Source organism: Zalophus californianus, chromosome 3 (genome assembly GCF_009762305.2).
Source record: "Zalophus californianus isolate mZalCal1 chromosome 3, mZalCal1.pri.v2, whole genome shotgun sequence".
Taxonomy (NCBI): Eukaryota; Metazoa; Chordata; class Mammalia; order Carnivora; family Otariidae; genus Zalophus; species Zalophus californianus.
In genome coordinates, this window is record NC_045597.1 from 53,906,521 (window position 1) to 53,932,879 (window position 26,359).

At 44.1% G+C, this 26,359-nt stretch overlaps 1 protein-coding gene across 6 annotated transcripts in view; it reads right to left on the reverse strand.

Annotated features, from left to right (window-relative positions):
- Positions 1–26,359, reverse strand: part of ENOX1 (ecto-NOX disulfide-thiol exchanger 1) — a 555,783-nt gene that overhangs the window by 152,367 nt on the left and 377,057 nt on the right. For all 6 annotated transcript variants that reach the window (XM_027591387.2, XM_027591386.2, XM_027591388.2 and 3 more), the window contains 4 exons: positions 16,756–16,929; positions 15,342–15,548; positions 11,593–11,826; positions 1,401–1,613 (listed from right to left, as the gene is read on the reverse strand). In XM_027591387.2, coding sequence (XP_027447188.1) covers positions 1,401–1,613; positions 11,593–11,826; positions 15,342–15,548; positions 16,756–16,929 — 828 coding nt within the window. The remainder of the gene's footprint in view (positions 1–1,400; positions 1,614–11,592; positions 11,827–15,341; positions 15,549–16,755; positions 16,930–26,359) is intronic.

Consider the following 26,359-nt stretch of genomic DNA (forward strand, 5'->3'; position numbering starts at 1 on the left):
CTTCCTTTTCTCCATTACCAAGCCATCCTTACCTCCCCTCCACCCACTAATCCATTCCGTGCTTCCCTCCTTTTAAAGGCGGAATCAATACTGGTGTTCTTTACCCTATCCCTAGTAACCCTAACCTCAGAACTGCTGGGTGTACATGGGCCAGGGAAGGGCCATTCCTCATGACTGGGCATCAAGGGAAAGTGGTCTGATAATGGTCTGATGAGACAGCACTTCTGTTTTTCCTATTCCTTTTCTATAAAGACAGGTGCCCAGGTTGGTCTCCTACTGGATATTTGGCCACTTACCAGAGTTCATGTTTGCGCATTTCTTATATATCTTATGCTGTTGCAAAAAATGGTCTTCTTACAACAAAGTCATATAAAACACCTTTCCACTTGAGAGCCTGGTTTTTCATGTCCCTCTCTCTTCCCATCCTAACAGATAGATCCATCATCCCTTGGGTTTACACTGATGAAAGAGGCGATCGACATTTTGGCACACTGTATCATTGAAAAAATCCCTCATTCTCAGAATGAATATGTAAATCTCATACGTCACCATCCCACGTGGCACCCTGCACCTGGTACCGAATGGAGCGGGGCATTGTTACACTGTCATTCGATGGCTTTTACCAACAACAGGAACATCAGCAACCGCAATGCATTATGCCACTGTGACGTTAACTACAGACACAGAGTGCCTGGAAAGAAAATATATGCCCTTTTTTTGAATAGAGCCCTGGGTAATTACCCTGACTATTGTTCTATGAGTGAGCCTATTTACACCCCTTCATCAATTTAGGGTCTGGACATGAAAAATCGCCAGCATTAAGCAATTAAGGCAATTTGCTTTCCAGATGAAAAAAGGACAAAAAAATAATACTGTAGAAAAACCTGGACTTCTGAGTTGCCCATGATGACAGCCAAAGCTCACCTCAAATAAAGGATCCTGAGGAGGAGTTTTTCTGATGGTGCCTTCATCCTAAACAGAGCTCAAGGACAATGTGCTCGGGGTCTGCTTCCTACTGTCGGCACTAGGAGGACATGCAGGTCACGTCCTGCATGGTAAAGGGCAGCCACCCCACAGGTGCCCTGCAGGTGCGGTGTGACCTGTGGTGGGTCCAGCAGGCACAGAAGCATTTGGCTGCCCTGCCCCGGTGGCCGGGTTTGGTGTTCTGAGGAAAAGCTACAGAAACGTTGCTCACCTTGAGAAGTAAGCTCTCAGGGCAGGGTCCGTGTTCCTCCAAGTTGCCACAGAACATGAAATAGGTAATGAGGTTTGCCATTCAATATGGAGTAAAATGGGAAATTACTGAACTACTTACCCCCAAATGAAAACAAAAATTAAATGAATGCAAAAGAAAAGGCAAAATCACAACAAAAACAGATGGCCCCCAAAATTTTACTTACATTGAGTGAGGATTCCAGTTAAGGCATTTTTAAAATTCTCCTTGGCCTCTTCCATCTCCTGTTCGTGGGTGGCTTTTTCGTTCATCAGCCGGCGGACGTGGCTGTTGGCTGACTGCACCATGGAATAGAACTGGTTTGCGGAACGCCGATTCACCTCCCCTCGTTCGATCCAGGAAAGGAGCACTGTGATAGCCTCTGAAAACTTGCTATCATCTGGAAATGGAAAACCACCAAGTACAAATCATGCCAAGGCAAGACAATGAACTTTACTTTGGGTTCTTCTCAAAAGACAGAACACAGACCATCTTCACGGATGCATTTTCCAAACTTGACAAATTAGCTTTCCTAAGACTAACTGCTCTAGCATTGCTTGGTTTCCCCTTCTGCCTCTAATTCCATGGTGCCATAGAGCCATCCAAAAAACAAATGGTGGGTCACTCTCCCATCTCCGAACCAGGTGAGTTCAGTTTTAGATTTGTTCTGGGCATTCTTGGTAACATGGTATGCCAAACCCTGATTTCTCTTTCTTAAGACTGGCTTGAAAAACAGTCATTAACCTACCTATCTGGTCTCCGCTTCTTTATTCTTTCATCAGATATATTACACAATACAAGTTTTCTGACTTAGAGTCAGCCGAGTTAGTGTCAAAATATGGATGACAGATTAAACTATTTTAAAACTGGATGTAATGGAAGATACTGTTCCCAAGGCGGCAGTAGGAATTAGTCAATGCTTTTTCTACTACAGTTCAAAACTAATTTCATCTTAGGTTTAATACAACATATTTAATTAGGCTGAAAAATAGAATATTTCCTTCTTTTCAACAAGAGGATTTGTTATCTGGGTGGTCAGTGTTTTCTCTGGAAGCCATCTAGAAGCCTATTGGAACCCATTTGAACTTGGTTTGAGGTATGTATGGGGGTTGGGAGGATGGAGTGGGGAATGAGGTTCCACCTGTAAATAAGTGATGGAGTTTATTTGAAAGAAACGAAATAAACTTGCCTGTTTGGGAATGGTTACTAGAACAGACCTGTGTTGCATGGCTTAAAAGTAGGAAAAAAAAAAAAGCAAGTTTGACGGTAATTAAGTTAATTGAACTGGTAGTTGTATGTCAATTATCACAACATTAATTGATCCTACTGCTGAAGGCTCACTGCATACTTCCCAGGCAAACTTGAGGGGAGACGTCTTCCACTTATATTTTTCTACCCCTGGAAAATGTGACTTAAGAAAAATATCCTATATTTTTCAAGAAAACTATGTAGGCTCTGAATTCTAAAAATCAGGAGCAAAATTAAACTGGAAAATTCAGATTCTTACTCATTTATTTGATAAATACCGAGTGCTTATTATGTTCCCTCCACTGGAGGAACATCAGAAACATTCTTATGCATTGTGTGTGTGCGCGCGCAAAAATTTTCTGTTATTATTATATATTTTTGTATATTATATATTGTTTATACACACACACAGATGACTGGACAGAGCATGATGCATATTCGGCAAAGGAGTTTTTTTTTTTAAAGATTTTTATTTATTGAGAGAGAGAATATGGTAGAGAGAGAGCATGAGAGGGAAGAAGGTCAGAGGGAGAAGCAGACTCCCTGCTGAGCAGGGAGCCCGATGCGGGATTGGATCCTGGGACTTCAGGATCATGACCTGAGCCGAAGGCAGTTGCTTAACCAACTGAGCCACATTTTATCTCACTCACCAGATGTTTTTTAATCAACCGCTGTTGTTGGTATGTTACACATCATACAAAACCTTCATTCTTGGGGCTCTTTGTGAATTTCATAGCACAGGATAGAAATATCTATAGTACCTTTTCTGCCAGAGGCCCCCTCCCAGACGGGACACAACTTCTTTGCTGTGGCTGTTGCTTGCCCAGAGGTGTGTGCACTGAATGAAGGCAGGATCAGCCTGACCCAGGGTGTGTGGGGTGCGCTCTGCTTTCTCCAACGTGGAAGCATCTATCAAACGCACGCTACTGATCAGCACCCAGCCAGGCCCTCCCCCACTGCGGCAGGGGCAGCTGGAGATTGGGGATCAGAGCCTTTTTCCAGTGCAAACCTGCCCCCTCCACCCTCACACCTTCACCAGAGGAGTTAAAGAGGCCCCGGGAACGCCCACAGGGCACCCCGCAAAGATGCCTTTCCTCGAAAATCTCAAAGCACAGGCTCAGAACACACGCGTGCAGTCTCACAGCTGGCTCATCCAATTTTGTTAACTCTGGAATTTCAGTCTGAGCTCAACCCTCTGTGAACTCCAGCTGCAGTGGTTTCTTATCTCATTTCACGGACCAGAGCGGCTTGTGTAAGATAAAATCCATCATACAACTTAACATTAGTTCAGCCCATGGAGAGGCCGATAATTTAGCATTATGTTTGTGAGAGGCCCACTGTGACCGTTACAGTCAGAATAAATTTTGCCTCCTGCACGCACTCTCTACCTCTCTCCCTGCCAATATATGTTAGGGGAATGGACCTCCCAAAAGACAGCACGAATAAACCTAACGCTGATAAGAAAGCTTCCCCCCACTTAAAAAATAACAACAATAAAAAAGAAAACACTGACTCCATGTACCATTTTTACCCTTTGCTGTGACTTTCATCTCTGTATAACACAGAGCAAAGAAAACCCTTCACGATTTTGTTGTTGAGCTTACTAGCAGAGAGAACAATGTTGTTCTATCTTTCCCTCCTATTACTGATTGTTTTTCCTTCTCTTGCTTGTGGTCACTGAGTTCATAAATACACTGACTTACTGTGAGGGAGAACACACTTCAATTTTAAAAATGTATGTTTGCTCAAATGATCTGAAAATCAAATTTTCTTGTTCTTCACTCCTAGATGGAGAGCCTAAGTTCACCAGCAGATCATAGTTATTTGATAGTTTTCAGAAAAAGAAAACAGCAGTTTTAGGATTAAGCAATTGGAAATACATAATTTATTAAGTGAGCCAGCAAGAGACTTGCTCACATTTTAACAAGGGTTAAAAAATAGGTAACAGAAGTAATTGTAGGCAGAATTCCATTAGCTTAAAATAAGTATATACTTTTGAAAACTCCCAATTTCATCCTCATTTCTGAACTTTCTAAAACTGCCAGGCCAATGTGAAATTGATGTACTGACATGCAAAATAAATGTGAAGACATTAGTTAAGGAGCAATTGGTAAGTTTGGTCAATATCTGTTGCTATGTAAGAAGTGACTTCATATTAAGTAAGAGTAACCCAGCAACTCACTCTGAATGGCTTACAGGAGCTATTGGGAGTGGTCATTTTCAATATCCAACTGTAAATTCAATTTTGTATTCAGTGGGAAGATCACTGAGAAAACAGAAGACAATATAGAACTAATTTAAATAGGATTTAGATTGCAGCATTATTAAAGCTATTCATGTGAAAAGAAATTAACACTGCTCATAAAAATCACATCAAAGATGCAGTCATAAAAATTCCAAATACTTTCTGTGAACAAGCTTAGGCATAACTCTGAGCATGGGTGCAGTTTAGAAACTAGAATGTGCAGATGTGCTTTTTCCACATTAAGAATTGGGAAGATCGGTGCATTAAGGAGTGACTATGAACCATTTGCTCATTAAAAATTGTGTAGTATTTTCTAATCAGGGTCTTCGGGATGTCACACCCAGGTTACTGCACGTTTACTCCGTGGCTTTTCTTGATTTGCATTTTCTTCTTCAATCCATCCCTCCCCCATTCCCTTATAGCTCTCCCCTTTGTTAAATAAATACCAGGGCCATGCCTTTGCCTGTCTGTGCACTCATCCTAGGAAGGAGCATTCAGGTTTCTGGTCCACCCGTTGTTTCCCTCAAGATTCAGTTTCAGTGTCTTCCATGAAGTCAGCTTTTCTGTAACCCTAACATGAATTAGGTGTCCATTTGCTATGTTTCCACAACTCCCCACATAACCTGCTACTAAGACATTAGTCACTCTATACCGTAATTGCTCATTTATGGCTCGGTCTCCAGTTTTGAAGGGCTAACATGAGAATAAAACTTCCAAAACATATTTCAATCTTCTGGTCATTTCGAGTTTTTCTCTTTGCAGTTTATATTTGATTACACTATTTCTAATAGGCTTGCAGTGATTAGTGCTGAGAGCCACAAATTCAGTGGTCAGAAGTTGGGAAACATCAGATGGGAATAAACACTTCAATTTTGTGTTAAAGAGTATTTTCACAGTGTCTCTCAGAGATAAATGTTCTCCTGGCAGTTAAGCTAGCTGGTCCTTTACCTTTCAGGCCTCTGAGGTCGTTACCACTGGCAACGAAAGTTAAGAATGATGTCAGATAATCACAGAGAAGCAGAACTTTCTGCAGTAAGGCACTAACTAACCAGCTTGTCAAATGACTCAAAAATCTTTTTGAAGGCATTTTTAATTCTGGGAAAATAATGACCAACTTTAGTTTTGTGAGGAATAAATAATATTATAATGGCTAGCATCCCTCAATGTCACTACCTAAAGCCATACCCATCTCATTTCGTTTCTGTTTACTTCGGACTTTATCAACCTCTCTCCCTCTCTTTCGTGTTTCTTGGGCACCTGGCACATAGTAGACATTTAAAAAATTGCACATGGGATAAATCTTTGCTATTCAAAGACTTAAAGCTTGAGCCTCACTTGGGAGCTCCTTGAAAATGCAGACTCACACTTACCCAGGCTTCCTGACTCAGAATCTGCATCCTACTCTAAGTGACTCATTTGCACATGAGAGTTTCGGAAGCACTGGAAGAAATCAGTCAATGAAAACCAGGGAAATTGGCTGCGAGCTCGTCTAAGTTAAAAGATAACAAAACCCTGAAATGGAAAGTAGCCGCTGAGATCGTGGAGAACACTGAAAGGATTTGATGTGATTCTTATGAGCTTTGCGAATCCCTGTTCCTGACCTCCCCCACACCCCTTTAAGGAATAGCTGCTTTAACACCTGCCATCCCCATCCAGGAAAAAAAAAATGTCCATGACTTGGAAATGGGCATAGAGACTACTGCAGATCCTTTCAATGAAATGCTGGCCGTGGCCTAGAGGACCCTCTCCACTGGCCTCCAGCCCCCAGAATTATCTGATTCTACAGGGGAGTGAATCTTTGTTTTTGATCAGGCTACCTTACAACTCTTTAGGGACAGAACATAAATTGTGGAGAACTGATAACAATGCAAATAATTCTCCATAACAATGTAGATGAATTTTTGTCCAGTAGAAAATATAAATTGTTACAGAGCAAATTCTCTTTTGAACCGGTTTTTAACGTCTTACTGATTCTCTCGTTAAATGAGTTAAATAAAATCGCTGGCACATGTTCATGTTATATTTGTAAGTCATGGTTCCACTGCCAGAATATCCTTTAGCCACCCTTGAACTGGTGCTGTTCAAAGGCCAGGCCCGTGCTGCCGTCATGTCTGAAACCCCAGGGCCATGACGCAGAGCCAACGGACTCAGCAGGTGGACACATGAACTTCAATCAAACTGATGAATAGATAATAAAGGGGAAAAGGACTCAAATGGGTAGGGAATTTTTTCTCCCCCTTTGTGTATGGAGGGAGATCTGGCCTTGATTTTCAGAACAATAGGTGGATGAGAGCCAGGCCATGAACACTGAATATGAAAACTTAGGTGGGCTGTAATACCCTTATTTACGGCTGGGTCTATAAAGGAATAACAGGAGAGGAGATTAATGTTTGAATAAAATGTCTTGAGAATGAGGTAAAAGGAAGATGTTCTACAACACATTTTTCCCCCTAAAATGGGGATACACACACATGTACACACACATACAAAGATGAATCGTGTGGATGGTGTGTCGATCTAGCTATCACTGATTTCTGGTTTCTATGATAGCTGGGAACAGCTTACAGTGTAGAGTCACATATTGACCCAAGCAGAATGGGATTCCAGGAGAGCCAAGCATTATTCCTACAACATCCCTAAAATTTCACTATGTGTCCCTCAACATTGGACATCCCTAAACAAGTCTCCAGTTTTTGGCTCCTCAATGAACCATTAAAAGGGATGTAACCTTATCTATCCTCCAAATTACAGGTAGCAGGAAAGGTGATACAAATGGTTGAAGCACCCCTTTCCCTCCAACACACACACACACAAACACACACACACACACACACACACTCCCCCAACTCTGTAGTACCTGTAAAAATTAAAAAAAAAAAAAATTAAGGGGGTGGGTGGCAATATGAAAATGCACCAGTTATTCCTGCTTTTGGGTCAAGCAAAATGTTTCTAGATGAAATGGCCTATCTTGCCTCTGTGAAGGTCAATAACGCCTAAGGAAGTGATTCTCAAACAGGCTCCTGCGCTTCTCATTTCCCTTGCCCTGAGAAGGAAGCCTGGCTTTTAGCTAATGGAACTCCCACTTGGCTTATAGCGCTATTGATTTTTACTTTCTCGGAACCATAAATATTGACAACCGTCTCAGCAAAACGCCAGCACCACTGCTACCCCCCTCTCCATCGTCTGGCAGGCTGACATAGGGCCATTCTGTATGCAAATCCTAGTCTAGCCCTCCGGAAATTAGGAATGCTGATCCCAGGAGAACTGAATTCATGATGACACGCCAGGGGGATCCCAAGGGCACTGCTTCAAAGCTTTGTCAAAACTTCACCTGATGCAGAGAGAAACTCTTCATTTCATCACATAATGAAAGATTACGTGAAGCTTTTCCAAAGGGGGAAAAAGTACACAAAAACTTTTAAATGCTCTTGCCAGGAGAAATCTCCAGTGAATTAGGATATAATCTTTCTCACCATCTAATCAATCTCTTCCTTCCACAGTCCAAACACAGGGCTCCTCCAGGGGTGGATGGTCTGTGTTAGACACGCTGAAATTCATTACCTCATCTGCCTGGTGCTACTGTTTCCAATAAAGTGTAATTATGGTGTTATTGAGCTCCTTCTCACTTTCTCAAAGCCATGCTATAAACTTTGGGTCTGTGAGCAGTTACTTCCCAGTCAGTCTTCATTCATTAAGTGGAACTGTCTCAGAACAATGTCTATTTAATCGGCATGGTGCCCGCTAATTTTCTTTTTTAGAATTTGTATTAACGTAACCAACACCGCCTTAAGACACTGCATAATTACAACTTGACGTCTCCTGCGCCTTCAAGAAGGCCCAGTGGCCACTGGATCTGGGGTTAGCTGGTCTCAGGAGATCCGCCCCCTCACCCTGCCGCTGGTCCAGCTGGGTTCCGGGTCCCTCCTGGGATAGCTCGCTGCACTTTTCACACACCACCACGGGAAGTACATGGTACTTAGTAATTGCCTCTACTGCGCTAGAAGCCTAAAGTCTGTGAGGTAGGGGTGCGTGTGCTGTTGCCCAACCCCCCCCACCGCAGTGCTTCTTAGCACAGTTCCAGATATATGGTAAAGAGCTCCATAAATATTTGCGCAATGCTGGCGCATCACCCCCCCACCCCCCCCCCCCGCCACCTCCCACCACCTCCCACCACGTCTGGTGGCACCAAAGGCCAGAAATACAACATGCTCAAAGCTCCAACTCATTGAGGAAGGGAGAAAGGAATTAAGTATTTACTATGTGCAGAGTTTTAACACCAGGCAGCATGTAGAGGGCCTTGTGGGTCATAATAAAGAGTTGGCTCGTGCAGATTTTGCTAGATAGAGCTGATTTTCAAAAAGAAAACTGCAAGAACAAGTACAATGTAAAACAGGGAAAAATGTTTGTAATAAACCTAAGATAGCATGATTTCTCATGGGAGGAAAAAAAAATCAAATTCAATTAGGTATTTTCAGATCGTATTTCCATCATCTTTTTTACTCAGGCTTCTTTACCTTGGGTTTTGACTGCATTTTTTTGTTTTTTTATCCCTACATCAATAAAGTCATCTTCAGGGAAGCAGTTTCCTTGGCCCCTTCAGTCTGGCTTTGCAGCATTATAAGGAGCATGGAGTAGATTTCCTCTCTGAGGCAGCCAATTTCCTACGCAATTAAATGCTGTTTATATTCCAAACTCTGAGCTTGGGTTGAAATTCTCAAGCTTGGTATTACCTGACTGGTTGCCTGCACTGTATGCCTAGCTAGTTCATTCTACTGTAACTGCCATCTCTTAAATTTTCCAATCTGTTCTCTCAACGGATCACACAGTACTTGGCGAAGGTGCAGCTCCTAAATTCTTCAAATTATACTCATCTATATAAATATATATATTTTTGAAAGGGCAAAGCTTGCAAATTACTTCACCCAATTGACATCCCAATCTGTGACCCTCCCACAGCAAAGGCAACGCCATGTTCCTCTTAAGTGCATAGACATTTCTGTGCTGGTTCCTTAAAAAGAATAGGAGGAGGCCAAACTTTTTGTGAAATCCCTCCAAGAGGTCACAGAACCAAGGTGCCAGTTTTTGTCATGTCTAAGTGGAGCGTGGAAGCCGATAATGCACAATGTGCAGGATATTAAAGAAAAAACAACTCGTTGCAAAATCAACATTCCTGGTTGAGGATGTTGCTCTTTCTCACTCTGGCCACTCCTTATGATTTGTAGCCTGAATGGAAAAGGAGATCATGCCTGTGTTTGCCTTTCATGTGTTTTTTGTTAAAGGGACACCCATGGCTTATGTACTTATGTCTGTAAGACAGGCCCTCCCAGAGCAGCGGAACATGGGCCGTTGGCAAAAAAGCCCTCGGTAGTTACAGTGGGGAGCTTTCAGCCACAACGGCAGCTGATTAGGGGCTCCCAAGGCCTGAAAAGGGCACCAGCGCTAGAAGCAGAAGTTCTTTTTAAAAAGAATTCTCTTTTAAAGAAACATAACGTCAACCTCCTATCCTCCTAAAATAGGTTTTGGGCAGCTTTCACACATTTCATTTAGTGAAAGCATCCGATCAGTTTACACGCTGCCAGCAATATACTAGCTACGCTCTAAAACACGCCAAGGATCAATCACATCTCTTTTCTCATCAGAAATCTTTAATGGTTTCTCCACTGCTTATGGAGTAAAACCCAAATCCAGGGGCAGCTTTCAGGGCCCGACCATCTGGCCCCGAAATGCTCTTCCAGCTCCACCTTGCTCTATAAACTTCCATGCCGGTCTCATGTGCGCTGGAACAGGCCCCTTGCCCTTCCCCTCCTGTGCCACCTTCCTCTCTGCTTCCTTGCATCTTTTTTCCTAGGGCTCCGGCCTCTGACCGGCATGTCTTTAAGGCCCTTCTTCTTCTGGGAAAGAAAAACCTTGTTTATCCTGCACAGTTCTCTGTGAAGATTTTCTCGATACCTTCATCAACACTTGCCCCCGTGTTCCCAAAGCACGTTGCTCCTATGTTGCTTGACAGTCATGCCATTGGCTTTGTACTACCTGAGACACCTGGGTGTGGCCAGCCACTCTAACCTGATGCGCCCAATGGCGCGAGGAAGGTCTGACCATCGTTTGCCCGTAAATGCAGGTGCTGCTCAGATTCCGTGACTCTGCTCAATAGTAGGAGAATTCACACATACACGTGATCCCGAGGTAGAATCTGGCCCCTCCCTCCCCAATCATCTGCTGTTCACTGGGGCAGGTACTAAAGCCTCCATATGGCTTTATCCCCCACTGCATCAAACATGTGAAAGGAGCACAGCAAACTTTAAAGAAATGAAATGTACTCCTTTTTATTCCTACTTATTCTGTAGGTGTCAGCAGTGTCCCTTCAACGCCATCTCTGAAGGAAGGGATGATCCCTTTCTGAATTTCGCTTCTACCCTCCACAGACCCCAGCGCCATTTCCCATGTGTATGAAGGGAGGCTTTGAGAAGGGTACAGGTAGGTGGAAACTCCAGGAGCTGGAGGCACACACCAGGACCCGCCTGCCCACAGGAGATGCCAGCCTCGCTCAGTCAACACACGTGCGAAGACAAGAGCCCGCTCCAGGGCTACTGCGCATGACTCACCCACCCCTCTTTCCACAAGCCGTGGTGAGTGGCCGTACACGCGCGTGCATGGAGCACAGCGGCGGGAAGGGGCAGGGCTCTGTCCCGACAGCAGGAGGAAGCCCAAGCGGCCCCTGCGTCCGGGTGACCTCGCCCGCAGGCACTCAGCACGCGGAGGGACGGAGACGTCTGGGTCGTTGTGGGGTGGGGTGGGGTGGGGTGGGGAGGGGGGGGTGGATGGCGGAGCTTCTCTGGGAGCGGGCCGTGCCTCCCGCTGGGGCGGAGACGCGCGGGCAGCCCCCTACCTTTCAGCTTCTCGGCCAGCAGCGCTGCCTCGTGCTCCGAGTAGTGCATGATGGCCGGCGGCGAGGGCGGCCGCAGCCGGTCTTCCTCCAGCTTGCGCCGGTGCCGCTCCTCGCGCGCGCGCATCCGCTGCTTGCATTCCCACTCGTAGAAGTCGTCCCTGGCCTGGGCGAAGTCCACGTGCAGGCGGCCCGAGTCCTTTTTGTCCGTGCTGGACCCTAATCGCATCCGGTAACCTGAAAGCAACGGAAAGGCCAGTGGCGTCACAATGTCACCGCCAAGATGACCACACCGTTTTGTCCAGGCCCTCAAGGCACCCTGGGGGTGGGGGAAAGGGGGCTTTCGCCTATTTCTTTCTTTCTTTTCTTTCTTTTTCTTTTTTTTGCCCAAAGAGGTGGGAAGCAATTACCCTTCTCCCCAGTGATAAGGAAGTACTGCCAAGTTCAGCTTATTACGGATTTGGAGATAAACACACTTCTGGGAGGTGTCTCGGACGGGTCACCTACCCATCTTTCAAGCCAATGTTACTAAGAGGATGACCTCAAGAACCAGGGCACTTACCATAACTCTTCCCTCTGGCTTCCAGGAAGCTCGGAAACAAATTTGGCATGTAGCATTTTCCCCTCTCTGCCTTTCTATGGCCGTGGTGTTATATTTTCAATTTACGGTAACTCTGTTGCATAACTGTTCTTAAACTCTTTTTCGAAAAAGGCAGAGTAGGGGTAAATAAAGAATATCTATGGTATTTAAAAAGACCTACAAAGTAAATTCCACAACACCTCACTCACAGGTTATTGCTTCATTCCCCTAGAAAATGCTGCTCCATTCTCTCTCAGCAGCTGCAAAAGCCACAATTACCAAGGCAATTTTGCAAGGCTGTTTTATTTCCACTTATCCTCTGGGGCACACAGGAGAATATTTTACCTTCAATCAAGAGGCCTCACCGCTGCCTTCTTGCAGCCCTGCAGCACCTCATCTGGCATGCGGCACCACACAAATTGTCCACGCAATCTTTGAAGGCCACGGGAGCCTGTACAAGAGCACAGAGCTGGACCAAAAAAAAAAAAATGGGCCTGGAAACCTTTGGGGGATTTACTGCGAGCTACCCAACTTATAAAGATGATGTGCAGAAACCTGATCTGAGAAATCAACACAAACAGAACTGAAACCAGATAGCCAGCCTCACTTCAAAATGAAGAAGGCTTGGCTTTGAGGCTGCTCTTCGGTTTGGGGTACTCAGATTTTAAAAACATAAATTCAGGTCCCAGCAGGATCACAGCTGTCGGGGTTGCCAGAGGAGAGAGCAAAATGAGCACTTTTGCCATGTAGGGGCTTTGCAAATGAGATACCACTGTGAGATGGTAGGCTGCACTACACTGATGTTCAAGATCTCCGTGCTAGATTTCAATGGATTATCTCGGCATTTGGGTTGAAACTCCGCTGAAAAATCCCTGCAGAGGCTGACTTCTTCCCTGTAGGGCACTTCACACCTTTGAGAAGTTACAAATACAAGACAGATCTCACATCTGATTCCTGTTATGCCCTTCTCACTACTAGGTTTAAGTGATGTTCTCTAAAAATAGGAAGATAACAACAATACCTATCAAAAACGCAAACATCCGATCACATATGAGCAGAATTCATGCTAAAGCAGAGCGTATCTTGGTTCTGGGCCATAGAAACTTAACAAGTCAGCAGGCCATGGTGACATACACTAACAGCTGAGCAGGCAATGCCGCCTAAGGCTGCCCAGCGGCCCTAACCGGCCAAGCATCTTTCTTCTGCTCGTGTCCAGAGCATCACTTTTCAGATATATCTGGTTCCAAAAAGTACCCTCTCGTTCACCAAAACATCATTAAGGCCTTAAAAGAGATCCTGATGAGGCTGAGTCTAAAATTAGCTTGGCCTTCAACTGTGAACACAGTCCTAAAATTAGGCCTTCCAGCTGGGTATGGGCTTGTAGGAGCTCACACACAGGATGGGCAGCCTTCCTTCCCTCCTGCCCCTCCAGTTAATCAGTCTTTCAGATCTTCCCTGGACTGATGTACAACCTCCCCAGGGTGGCTGATGGCTGTGCCACCTGGAGGTGAGGCCTTTGCTGTGGGTACCTGGCTCAGAAGCAGGACCAGGATCCTGGTTGGAAAGAGCCTAGCGTCAAGGAATAAAGACAGGAATACCTTTCCCGTGCCTAAATTTGGGCCTATTCATCTTTGGCAATATCTCACGGGGTTTCTGATTGTGTCTAAACGTTGTGTTACGTTGGAGCTGAAAAGCACTTTTGATCTACTCTAACCCTCTCGTTTAATCAGGTGGAGTAAAGAAATAGTTTTATGGTTGAGCCGTGGTTACAGTCCAGGTTCCCTGGGGCAGGTCTGTGAAAAATGAGAATCAGTCTTTCTTTACCATCTTCAGGATATTTGTGTTAGAAACATCCATTTGCTGAATGGTTCCTATTGTTGCAGGTGCCCTGCTAAGTACTTAATATCCATCATTTTGATTCATTCCTCATAATAATCCTATGAGTTAGTACTGTTACTACCTCAGTTTCGCAGATGAGAAAATGGAGGCCAGAGAGAGGTTATCTTGCCTGAGGCATGTGAGACCCAATGCCACGCACTCGACAGAATCCCCAACTGTGTAATAGATTACTCTGATGCTAAAGCCCAAGAATACATGACAAGTAAAACACATAGCTATTTGTGTGTTGTAAAATATTTTTTCTATGTTTCGTCTTCCATCTCTATTTTAGAATGCTTTCAAGTCCCCCTCCCCCCCCTTTGTAAGGTTTTATTGGAATAAGGGCTTTAAAGTTCTCCGTAGCACTACCTGGGCTCAGGAAAGTTGCAGCAGTGCTGGAATAACCCCAAGGCTTCTGGAGTTTGCAGGGAATTCCATGGCAATAAGAGCTGCCTGCAGAAAGTAAGTAAGCCTGGCAGTAGCATTCAGAGTTGTTGTGTTTTTTTTCTATTCTTTTCTCACCTTCCCTCATTAGCTTTGCCTCAGAATAGGGAGGTGGTGTGCCGAGTGACAGACCGAAACATGCAGAAGGAGAGCATGAGGGAATGGCAATGAGTTGATTCTAAGCGCACATTTCCCTAAGACCACATACCAATACCAGATCTATAGTTCTCAAATTTGGCAAAGGCCTCGAGGACAGCCTCCGTGCACTTGCCCCAACACCCACAGGCAGCACTGGGTCTAATTTCAACATCTGTAAAAATCTCCCTATCAGTTGGCACCAGAGAAGCAGGTATCCTGGGGTAGGCCTTCCCCTCTAAATGCACTAGCAATTGGGCAATGATATCAGGCCTTCCCCTAGGACCTACGGACTACTTTCTGCAAGGAAACTGATCTTGATTTGGTACCCTGGGGTCTAGAAAGTGAACCACTCTGAAAAACTGAAATTATGCCAAGAGAGTATTTTATTCCCCCAGGGAATTATATCCAATAATAATAATGGTCCTCAGTATTCATAATATTGCTTTTTATCTAATAAGCACTTGAGAACATTAATTAGAAACTCGATGGAATTCCTGAAGACTGGTAGTGGGAAACCCTTCCTGCCGTGAGGTGCACTCACAGACTTAACATACAGCTTCTGGCAGCCAGGGCAAAAGGCAGAGGTCCTCCTTTTCCATCCCCAAACTGTGAGGACTTTATTGTGCGTTAAGGCAAAAGGGAAATAAGCTCTTATTAACATCACAAAACATAACAAAAATGCCTCGAAAACCCCTTATGTAATGCAAAGTACCGGAAAGGTAAATGGCTTTGTCAACCATGAATTCCTCTGCAAATCGAATGTGACAAAAATTCTTCTTGCTTTTCCGAATGGCTGTAATATCACCGCACTGCTCAAAGACTTCTTGAATAATTTCCTCAGTAGCATTTTCTGGTAATCCTCCAACAAACACGGTCTTACACCCAGGAGGTCGTTCTCTTGTGGAAGGTGGTGGAAGATCTAATAGTCACAACAGAAACAGAGGGGTGTGCCTTTTATTTCGTTGCCCTCTTCCTGGTTCACCTGGCGAAAGTGAAACCTGCAGAGTAACTTTCTCCACTCTTGAGTCGTGATACATGTCTTCACCGACTCACACTGATGTTTTTACTTCCTCTCCCCTCCTCCTCCCAACCTTTACTTTCTGTGGTCCTTTCTACACAGGGTGGCTAAGCTTGTCCCTGAACAGAGATAAAGCCAATGTCAGCATAATTTCATTTCCCCTTAATAATACAGAAGCCCAGAAAATGGGGGAAAAAAAACTTCACAAAGTACAAAGCATGATGAGGTGACAACATGATGGAAAACTTGGGCTTGCTATCTGCTTTGTCTTGCTGCGGGATAACGGATCAGCAAGGCAGAGAACAGGACCTGTAAACATGTGTAGTACTTGCTGGGCTGGGGAAACACCGGGGCCTGAAAATACCACTTTTTTTTTTATTATTCACATTTAAATGAGCCAACGATTACATTTGGGGGAGGCTGTAGGAAAAGGTAAAAGGTACACTGTCACAACATTTTACCTAGTTTATATGTAGATTACTAAAGCAATCTCCTGAAAAGTCCACTTCAAAAAGGCAACACTGATTAATATGAATAAAAAAAAAAATTCTAGCTATTTAAGCCCATAAACTTAGTATCTGAAACTAAATTAAAAAAAAAATTCTGGCTCATTTATTTCATCAAATGTATGTTTCCTTCAAGCAAATGCCATTTGGCCCAGAAACTCTGAGATGTGGGCTCCCCCCAAAATTGCTAACTACCAAATTAATTCAATTTTCCATCTAGCAAAGCACATTTCAGAGTTTTTCTCCCACATTTGTGAAGATGGATAGAAATGCTCACATATTTCACACTATGTTCTGCAGCAACTGCTAGACTTCATTGCATGCAAAAAGATTCTTAATGCTGGGGATGTATCCCCACATCACATATACTGGCTTCATGGTGTCAATTCAGCTCCTGGATAGAACACATGGACACAGCCCCATACATTTATGCTAATCTAGAGACAAAAGCATCATGTCGAATGGATCCCCACTTTGTGCATCCATGTGGAAGAATTTTCAGTCACATCTGAAAGGGCACGCAATGCTACATAAAAAAAAAAAAAAAAGAAAAGAAAGAAATTTAAATTGAGGAGCAGACAGTTCTCACAGGTATCACTTACTTGGATTTTGAGGGAAAAGAGTACAACTTTTGCAGTGGATTATTTCTTTGACGACAGCCACTTCTGTTGGTGGTGGGGGTGGTACAAGCCCCAGGCCTGGTATCATTGGGTTAATGGGGGTGATCCCAGTCATCATGTTGAGGCCTGGATCAAAGCCTGGGACACAGATTGAGTCTGTAAAGTACACAAGATAACATTTTGGCTGGAGGATCTTGAATCAATTTTCATTGTTTTTTTTGCTGTTTTCCTGCAAAGATTATTTGACTTTACGCTTTTTTTTTTTTTTTTGGTTAGGAATTTCTCCCGGCATAAGATGTAGCATTATAGAAAGCTATTCCAGAAAGACAAAGAGAAAACAAGATGAACTTAAAACTACATGAAAAGGAAATTATATCACTTAAAACATTAACATGGCAGAACAGAACACAGCATATTAAAGTGGAAAACCATGCACCATGAAGCTTTGTTATTGTTGCGAATGTGATTCTCTGTTTCTTAACATCGGTGTATTGTTTACGCTCGCTGCCTTATGACCCAGAATGTGGGAAGAATATCATTTAACACTGAAGTGCCCTGTGAATCTAATTGTCAGTCTGGTTTTATCAAAAGAGCCTTCTTATCCAAGCGACCTAGATTTGGAAGAGTTCAATTTATATGTGCATACTTTATAATGATGCATTCAGGTCCAACCTAACCTATTTCCCCCAGGAAATATAAAACAAAAAATGATTACTATGGTTGGGTTAAGTACATGCAGGCACACAATTAGCTGTATACATTTCTGCATTCCATTGGATAATCACACTTTCTTCCTATAATTCAATCAACAAATAAATAATTGAGCAACCCTCCTGAAATCTTTATGCCCTATTATTTAAAAAAAATTTACACTCTGTATAAAAAAATGAAAGGGGCCAAAAGAATGGGTTTTCCAATATAAGCAATGAATTGTTTTTTTAGTGTGGTAATGAAACAAGTAATTTCAATGGTGATATGCAGGGATTTACTTTTCCTAAGTAAGTCAGATTTATTTACAAGCAGGGACTGTTAGAATACTGTACTGCGTATCTAAGAGTAGCTGGGAAGGGACCCCTCTCCAGAGAGTGCTTCTGTTTGCAGAAAGCAGACATTCTCACTGCTGGTGGGATGATGTTCAGGTAGAAACAGCACAGATACCACCAGGAGTAGCCACGGTGACCCTCCGCGACTCCTTGGCAATGAACTTCCTTTTCTTACTCTCCTATCTTTCCTCCCTCTTCCTCCTAGATCATTCCCATTCCCCCCTCCCAGCCCCTCTGCTCTGTGGCTCTCATGGACAGCCTCTGCCTCAGCCCAGGCGCGGCTTACCTGTGCTGAAAGGTAGGAGAAGCCCAGAGGCCAATGAAGTGACAGGGATACCCTTTGTTTACGAAGACACTCCAGAGCATATGAAGCACGGGCAAAAACTTTTCCTTTCTGGGAAAAGGCTTATGATAGCTTTCCCCTATACCCTGGATATTTCTGCTCTTCCTCTTGGTTGAACAGAATAAGCAGGGTGATCCTGATCTATAAGCCCAAGAGGACTGCTGTCCCATTTCTTAGGAAATCCATCTAACTTGAGAGTGTACCAGCATGACTTCAATAAAATGAGGTGGTTTTTTTTTTTCAATATTGGTTTTGTTAAAAAAAATGTAAATATAAATGCCAAATATGCACTCTCATTCAAAGGAGTCACCTTGACATTCTAGGTACTTCCTCTGTAATTATGGTTCTCAGTTTCTTCATCTGTAACATGGGACTGTTAGGCTGAATAATCTCTTGGGGCACAGTATTCCAGGATTCTGTGCTGACATTGCTCAAAACAAGTGATATAGAAAAGACATAAAAGCTGGGAAGTGACAGGGACAAGATTCACACTTTGGTTATTCATTTAAAATCCTCATAAAGTTTCACAGGTCTTATTCTCATTTTACAGATAAAGAAACTGAGGCATAAAGCAGTTGAGTAGAATCCCCAACATCACAAAGCAAATGGCAGTGTCCACCCCAGGGCCTTGGTCTCTGGCTCCATATGTAAACATGGCTCTTTTGACTACCTTAAAGTCTCACGTAGAATGACCCGACTTGATCATTCACCTGATACATGTCACTACTAAAATTTTACTCTGCTGTTAAAACAAAATCAATACATATCTTTCTGATCTAGACACCAAGTCTAAAGGGGGAAGTTCCAGAACAGAATGGCTTTCAGTGTCATCAACACTGAAATAACAGATTGGCTTTCAAGGTGAATATATTAGAAACTGAAATATTGGTATGCATATGCCTTTATTTAATCTCATTCCATGCATAAGATTCATCTGTTTCTTTCCTGGCCTGGCCCTCATTGTTGTTTGCCAACACAGGCTGATTTAAGGCTGAAACTGCTCAGGACAGCGAACCCTGTGAATTACAATAACCAGATGTTGCCCACAAATGAGATGAGAAGCCCAGCGCTTCCATTCTCTTTTAGTTGTAACAGACTTCTGTTTCCTTTCTGAAGGCCAAATAAATAAATACATCTTTAGAATGGGGACAAAACACACTACTCCTGAGCAAAATATTTTAATATAGAGCAAGGGTTACTTTGCTTTTTCCAAGACATCAATATGAAGAGACTCTGAGGTTTAATGAAATCTGCATGGTGAGTGCAGTAGCTTGAAAAGAGCTTAGAAAGGAATTAACACTTAAATTATGTTGGACCTCAAAGGATCTGAGATTTAGTATTTGAGAAGAGGAAGTAGGGAAGGATTAGACTTTTATTTTAAAAATAAGAACCCATTACTTTTTAACAATATATGAACAGATGGAAATTGTTTTCTCAAATAGCACAGGAACCTATTATGTACTAACTCATTAAAGCAAATGCACACTTTTTGGGAGTCTGAGAAAGACACATGCACAGGAATACAAAGGTGAGGGGAGAATGCAAGTTCGAAGAGTCAGCTCCTGGTCTTGCTTTTAGAAAAGCTGCCCCTGTGAACTTCAGAGATAATGAGTTATAATTCCACTCAGGGAAAGGAGAAAGAAGGCTTAAATTGCAGCAAGAAAGAATCCAATTAAGTACAGAGTGGAACTTTTCTTTCAGAAATTGTACTTAGGGTGCCTGGGTGGCTCAGTTGGTTAAGCGACTGCCTTCGGCTCAGGTCATGATCCTGGAGTCCAGGGATCGAGTCCCACATTGGGCTCCTTGCTCAGTGGGGAGTCTGCTTCTCCCTCTGACCCTCCCCCCTCTCGTGCTCTCTATCTCTCATTCTCTTTCTCTCAAATAAATAAAAATCTTAAAAAAAAAAAAAAGAAATTGTACTTAAACAAGAGGAACAGTTATTTATTTCCAAGACTGCAGCCCTGTTCAGCTTCCCCCCTGTGTCACAGACCATGAGGACAGAGGCACCAAGGCCAAAGCTCAGCAAGTATTTCTTTCTCATTGGCTTTTCCCAACTGGACAAGACACAACCAGAAACAAAAAACCTGCTTCCTGATTCATACGTAGTCTGGTGTTGTATGAGTTAGATGAGCAGGGTGCAGAGGGCAGGTTAGGGTTTTGTGTTCAGGACGTTAAGAGGCATGACAGTTTCTTTCGTTCATTCATTCAGCATTTCCTGGGCACATACTATTGTCGCGATATGGGGTCAGGAACTGTAATATTGTCCCTACTTAGGGAAATCACTGTGTTTAAGGAGAACATGAAGGATGGGCACCAAACTGAGCGGAAGAGTTGAGAAGTGTAAACTGAGGCTCACCGCGTGGCCCAGGAAGAGACGGGCCAGGGACAGCCTGATAGGCCTGGGGGACTCCAATCAATGTCCATGCTATAGCATGGTGAGCATAAGACACTGTGACCAGTGTCCTGAGGGGCCCTGAGAATCAGATTAGAGGAGAAGGGATCTTGTCATTCAAGCTAGTGCGTTCTGACTTTATTCTCACCGGGATGGCAGCCAGCGAAGGTCAGATGTGCACTCTGCTGGGCAGAGGCCCCCTGCTGGCTGTGCTGCCTCCCACCCCTCCTTCTCCATTGGTCTACTGCCCGAGCAGTGGCTGGCCCCCTTTATGCCCTTTCCCATCAATGCCTCACTGAAGCCTAATTATTGGAAGTGAGAACTTGACCCCACTTGGAAGAAAGCCAATAGAGGTCTGTCTCGGTCAAGGCCGGGCCTAACTAGCTTAAGCATGGGTGTGGATGCTGGGCTGGGCTGAGGTTTGGAGGACAGAGGTACGCTGTCAGTGCCAGGAACAAGAGGGGCCCAGAAGGCAGGGCGCCGCGTTCCTAGAGAATAGTAAGAGAGAAGAGGCAGTAATCAGGCCAAAGGTTAGCAGTAGGTCTAGTCCTGGGCAGAGATCCTTAGCAGCAGACAAAACACAAGAGCAGGGAGGCCAGCTTCGCTGGGGGACTGCGTCGGCAGGTCATTGGGCCTGAACCACCCTGATCCAGGTTCTGACTCAGTCCAGGTAGAAGTGAAGTTTGGCAGCAATGTAACAGGGTCAGAGGCTGAGAGAAACTGACAGTCGGGGAGGTTACCTGAGCTAGGACTCAGGCTGGAGAAGCAAGATAGGATCCAGACACCAGAACCAAAGCCTAGGGTTTATGGAAGGAGGCAGACACCCCAGTTATCAGTCCTGGGGCCTGGGTCACAGCCTGACCTGGGTCAAGCCCAGTTGGATGCTGAGTCTTAGAAGACAGGGCCCCAGGGCCCCTTCCTTGTACCTAAGGCCCAGACGGGAACTTGAGTCCAGGGAGATGCCAAGCTTCTGAGGCCCGGGGCAGAGAGACAGGCTAGAGGGGCTCTAAGAAACATGTAGAAGCTCCTCTCCTTTCTCCAGAGGAATCACTGCCTCCAAATATGATCCATCATCACTGGACAGAGACACTACGTCGTGATACATGGGCACATTCTGTTCACTGCAATCGACAACTCTATTCTTCTGCAACGTCAGTTAAATTCACAAAGTAAATGCTTTTCTTTTCATTCCATGTCCTTCTTTTCTCTAATATTCTTAAAAATCATTTCATGATCAACAAAGGAAAGCGGTTTTTAAAAAGGTAAACTCGAGCTAAAAGGATCTGGGTAACAGCTGAGGGACACTAAGGCTGACTAGTCCCTTAACCTGTTTGGGCTTCCATGTCTTCTTCAGGTAAATGTGAGCATAAATACCAGACATACCACCTCCACAGAATGGGAGCCTCAGAGAGCACAGTCTGTGTGAAAGCAGTGTATCAACGTGTCAGGAGCCTAAATCTGCAATCAAATGTACCTGTGATCAGGCCTTGGGTCTCCCACACACTGACTGTGCAACCTTAGGACATTGAGTCTTTCTAATATCTGCAAAATGGGATAATCATATTTAAATTTTAATATTCTTGTGAGGATTAAGTGGGATTTAAAAAAAAAATCTTAAGTGTTTAACATAACGTTCAGCACATGGTCAGTACACAACACATGGTAGCACTTATGTGCAATGTTAATAAATATGTATTTTATGTATAATATTTATGTAACCTTATATAAATGTTATTAATATTGTAGACACATAAAGGATCGTGATGATGATGACGAAGTATTTCTTTTGACAAACATCTGAGTGCCTACTAGGTGTTGGATGTTCTGCTAGGTACCTTGCCCATAAAGATATCATATGAGTCCCTCCTTCAATGAAGTGACAGTCTGGCGGTAAAAACTCCTGAACAGAAAATGACAATACAGTATGACAACTGTTGTGAGACATTTAAATAGGAGGTGCTAAGCACAGAGAAGAGGGGCACAGGTCTGGGATACAGGTGTGATGGTTTGAATCGTGTCTCTCTCAACAGAGAGGCTGAAGTCACGACTCTCCTGGTACCTGTGATGTAACTTTATTTAGAAACAGGGACTTTGCAGATGTAATCAAGAGAAGACAATGTCATACTCGATGAGGGTGGACTCTATCTAATATGACTGGTGTCCTCATAAGCAGGGAAGAGACCTAGGTGCACACAGAGAAGGCCATGTGACAAGGGAAGCAGAGATTCAGTTATGTAGCTGCAAGCCAAGAACACCAAGAATTGCTAACAAAAACCAGAAATGAAGGGAAAATCATGCAACAGATTCTTCCCTAGTTCTGTCCCAGAGGGAAGACAGCCCTGCCAACACCTTGATTTCTGACATCTTGTCTCCAGAACTGAGAGAATAATGTTTCTGTTTTAAGCTATTGCTCGGTTTGCAGTACTTTGTTAAGGCAGTTCTGGAAACTAATACAAGGGGACAGGGTCATGATAGGAATTCTGGGGGGGGGGGGTGACAGCTGACCTGAGTCTGAAAAAGGATGACTTCTATGGGTGTGTAGAGAAGATATTCTTGGGGCACCTGGGTGGCACAGTCGCTTAAGCATTTGACGCTTAGTTTCAGCTCAGATCATGATCTCAGGGTCAGGGGATCAAGCCCCGCGTCTGGCTCCACACTCAGCATGGAGTCGGCTTGAGATTCATTCTTTTCCTCTCCCTCAATCCCCTCTCCCACTTGTGCTTCTCTTTCAAATAAATAAATAAATCTTAAAAAAAAGTATTCTCAAAATATATTTATTAGAATCAAAAGATATTGCTAAATGTTCTCTTAGAAGAAATGCTCAAAACCAGTTCCCTGGAGGCAGGATCGCTCTTACATTTTCCCATTGTGAAAAAACCCAACCTTGAAGATGGCTACATATTTATTAAGAGCAAATCAACCTCACAGATTATAAGTTAACATTATAGTGTACTTTATAAATGAATGCCTACAAGTAGAATCTAAGAAAGTTAACATGATGCTTTTGTGATCTTTCTAAAGAGATCCAAAGGTGGTGAGGTACGTTTTCTATTTAAACACAAGATGTATACCCAAGGTGAGCTCCTGGAGCCTGGCTGTGCTCACGGTGTAAACAAAGACCTCATGCCATAAATAAAACCCTCTGTCTCCTTTGACTGGGGATATAATGCTGGCAGAACGGGGGAATGCAGCCGTCGACAGCTATTTTAAGTACTGTTGACTTGAGTGGGGAGATTTGTGTCCATGCTTAAGATCAGGCATCCTGCTAGCTTCACCACTGTGCATTTGAGTTCCCCAACATCTGCCCATCCTGCCTTCTAACGACAGATTATTCGCTACTTCCCAAGGCAGTCCATTCCCTTTTCTAACAGTTTCACAGCGAGAAATTTACCCCTCCTCTGTTGCCTCAGGACCTGATATCCTGTACTAAACCCATTGTCCTTATTCTGCTCTCCTGGGCTATTGTCAGAAGCCTGCTTCTCTGTCCTAGCACTGCTGGTCAGCTCCACGAAAAGAGCCCGCAGGAGTACCTGCGTCTTCTCCAGCTCGGCCTCAGTGGCACTGCTTCCCCTAGCCCGTCCACAAGTGACTTCCTCTAAAACCCACCTTTTCTGCAGTCTAGGGGAAGCCCCAGAAATAGGCCCTATAGAATCTGACCTATAGGATTAGCAGTGCTTTTGACCCTTCTTGATTCTGAAGGGTCCTTGTGGCTGACCTGGTACATTCTGACTAAAAAACAGTGGCCACACTCAAATGCTTGCTTTGTGCCAGGCCTGCACTGAAAGTGTCACATCAGCTTATTGCATGCATCTTCCTGGCAGTCCCATCATGGAGTTGACATGCATCAAATGATCTCCTTCGACTAAAATACCTATGTTGTGTCTCTGCAGGACGCTGTCAGGCAACTTTGAGGTTGATGTTTTAAAACTAAATAAAAGAGTTCGCATTCTCAATTGGATTTTCCACAACGTTTTTTCTTAGGATTTCCTTCTGTCTTGAGTTTTCCCTCCTTGGCCCTCAACATCTATACAATGGCAAGACAACTCTTTTTTTTTTTTTTTTTAATTATGTTATGTTAATCACCATACATTACATCATTAGTTTTTGATGTACTGTTCCATGATTCATTGTTTGCGTGTAACACCCAGTGCTCCATGCAGTACGTGCCCTCCTTAATACCCATCACCAGGCTAACCCATCCCCCCACCCCCCTCCCCTCTAGAACCCTCAGTTTGTTTCTCAGAGTCCATAGTCTCTCATGGTTAAGACAACTCTTTCGTAAGTTCCCACTGCTTCTGATTTCTCCTTGCAGGTCAGACTCAGCCACAGAAGGAAAGAAGACCCTCTTAGACAACTCTATAGGGACTCCTCCCACCTAACGTTTACTTCTCCCGAACTCTTGTTGATTTCTAGTTCTGAGGGCCAAGGCCACATTCTCTCTGCACGGGGGGTCACTCTGAGTTGCTTGGGTTGGAAGCCATGCTAAGTTATTTGCTCTGCTGTGTGGCCTACTGGCACGCTCACGCTTGTGTTTACGCGTGTTGGAATGTACTCCACAGCAAACTGCTGAGGGCCCAGGCCCTCTGCCCTCTACCTGGACAGTGAGTCACTTCAGGCCTTGCCTATTTCCTTTTTTTTTTTTTTAATATTTTATTTATTTATTTATTTGAGAGACAGAATGAGATAGAGAGAGTACATGAGGGGGGGGAGGGTCAGAGGGAGAAGCAGACTCCCTGCTCAGCAGGGAGCCCGACGCGGGACTCGATCCCGGGACTCCAGGATCATGACCTGAGCCGAAGGCAGTCGCTTAACCAACTGAGCCACCCAGGCACCCAGGCCTTGCCTGTTTCTTTCAATAATGCTTCCACTTCCTCAGTTGCTGGTTTAAAACCTTGGTAGGCAACCACATCCGGTCACATCCAAAACGTTTCAGACAGACCTAGCTTTGAAAAGGTCTCTCCATTATCGCGTTGGTTCCCGCTGCTATACGGGTTCTTATTAGCTCTCATCTGGAGGATTGCAAAAACCGCTCTGTATGCCCAGAGGCTGCAGCTTCTGTATCTCCCCACTCCGTGCCCTTCTCACACCCCTGAACCTGGGAGCAGCCAGCCGTGCCCACGGGAGACCCATGAGAATAGGCCCTAATTGGGGCCTCTAAATTACTTCTTTCAAACTTCTTTTCACTTCCCCGTCTCATTAGCCGATGATTAATTTTCTCTCTGTACCATGTTATGTGACTTTGTCCGGCAGGACTGTTACATAATGATAGAACAAAGAGGACTGAGTAGGCTGTTGGTGTCCTCTGCTTTGAACCCACTGACAGCCTTATGGCACAGAATGTAGCGGCAAAACATGGTGGAATCGTGGAAAATGGTTTTGAATATTCAGTCAAGCATAAAAGCAGCACTCTGTAATTCTTAGGTATCTACTATATCCATTTATCTATCTTTTTAAGGATAGGGACCCTCTGAGTACATACTGAAACACTAATTTATGTCAACACATTTCTTTTTTTTTTTAAGATTTTATTTATTTGAGAGAGAGAGAATGAGAGATAGAGAGCACGAGAGGGAAGAGGGTCAGACGGAGAAGCAGACTCCCTGCTGAGCAGGGAGCCCGATGTGGGACTCGATCCCGGGACTCCAGGATCATGACCTGAGCTGAAGGCAGTTGCTTAACCAACTGAGCCACCCAGGCGCCCTGTCAACACATTTCTTTCTGGCTTTAATGCCTCCTCGCTCTGCAGAGCTATTCTTCTTCGAAGTCAGGCTGACAGCCTGGCATCATACTGATGGAGAGCCCACTGTA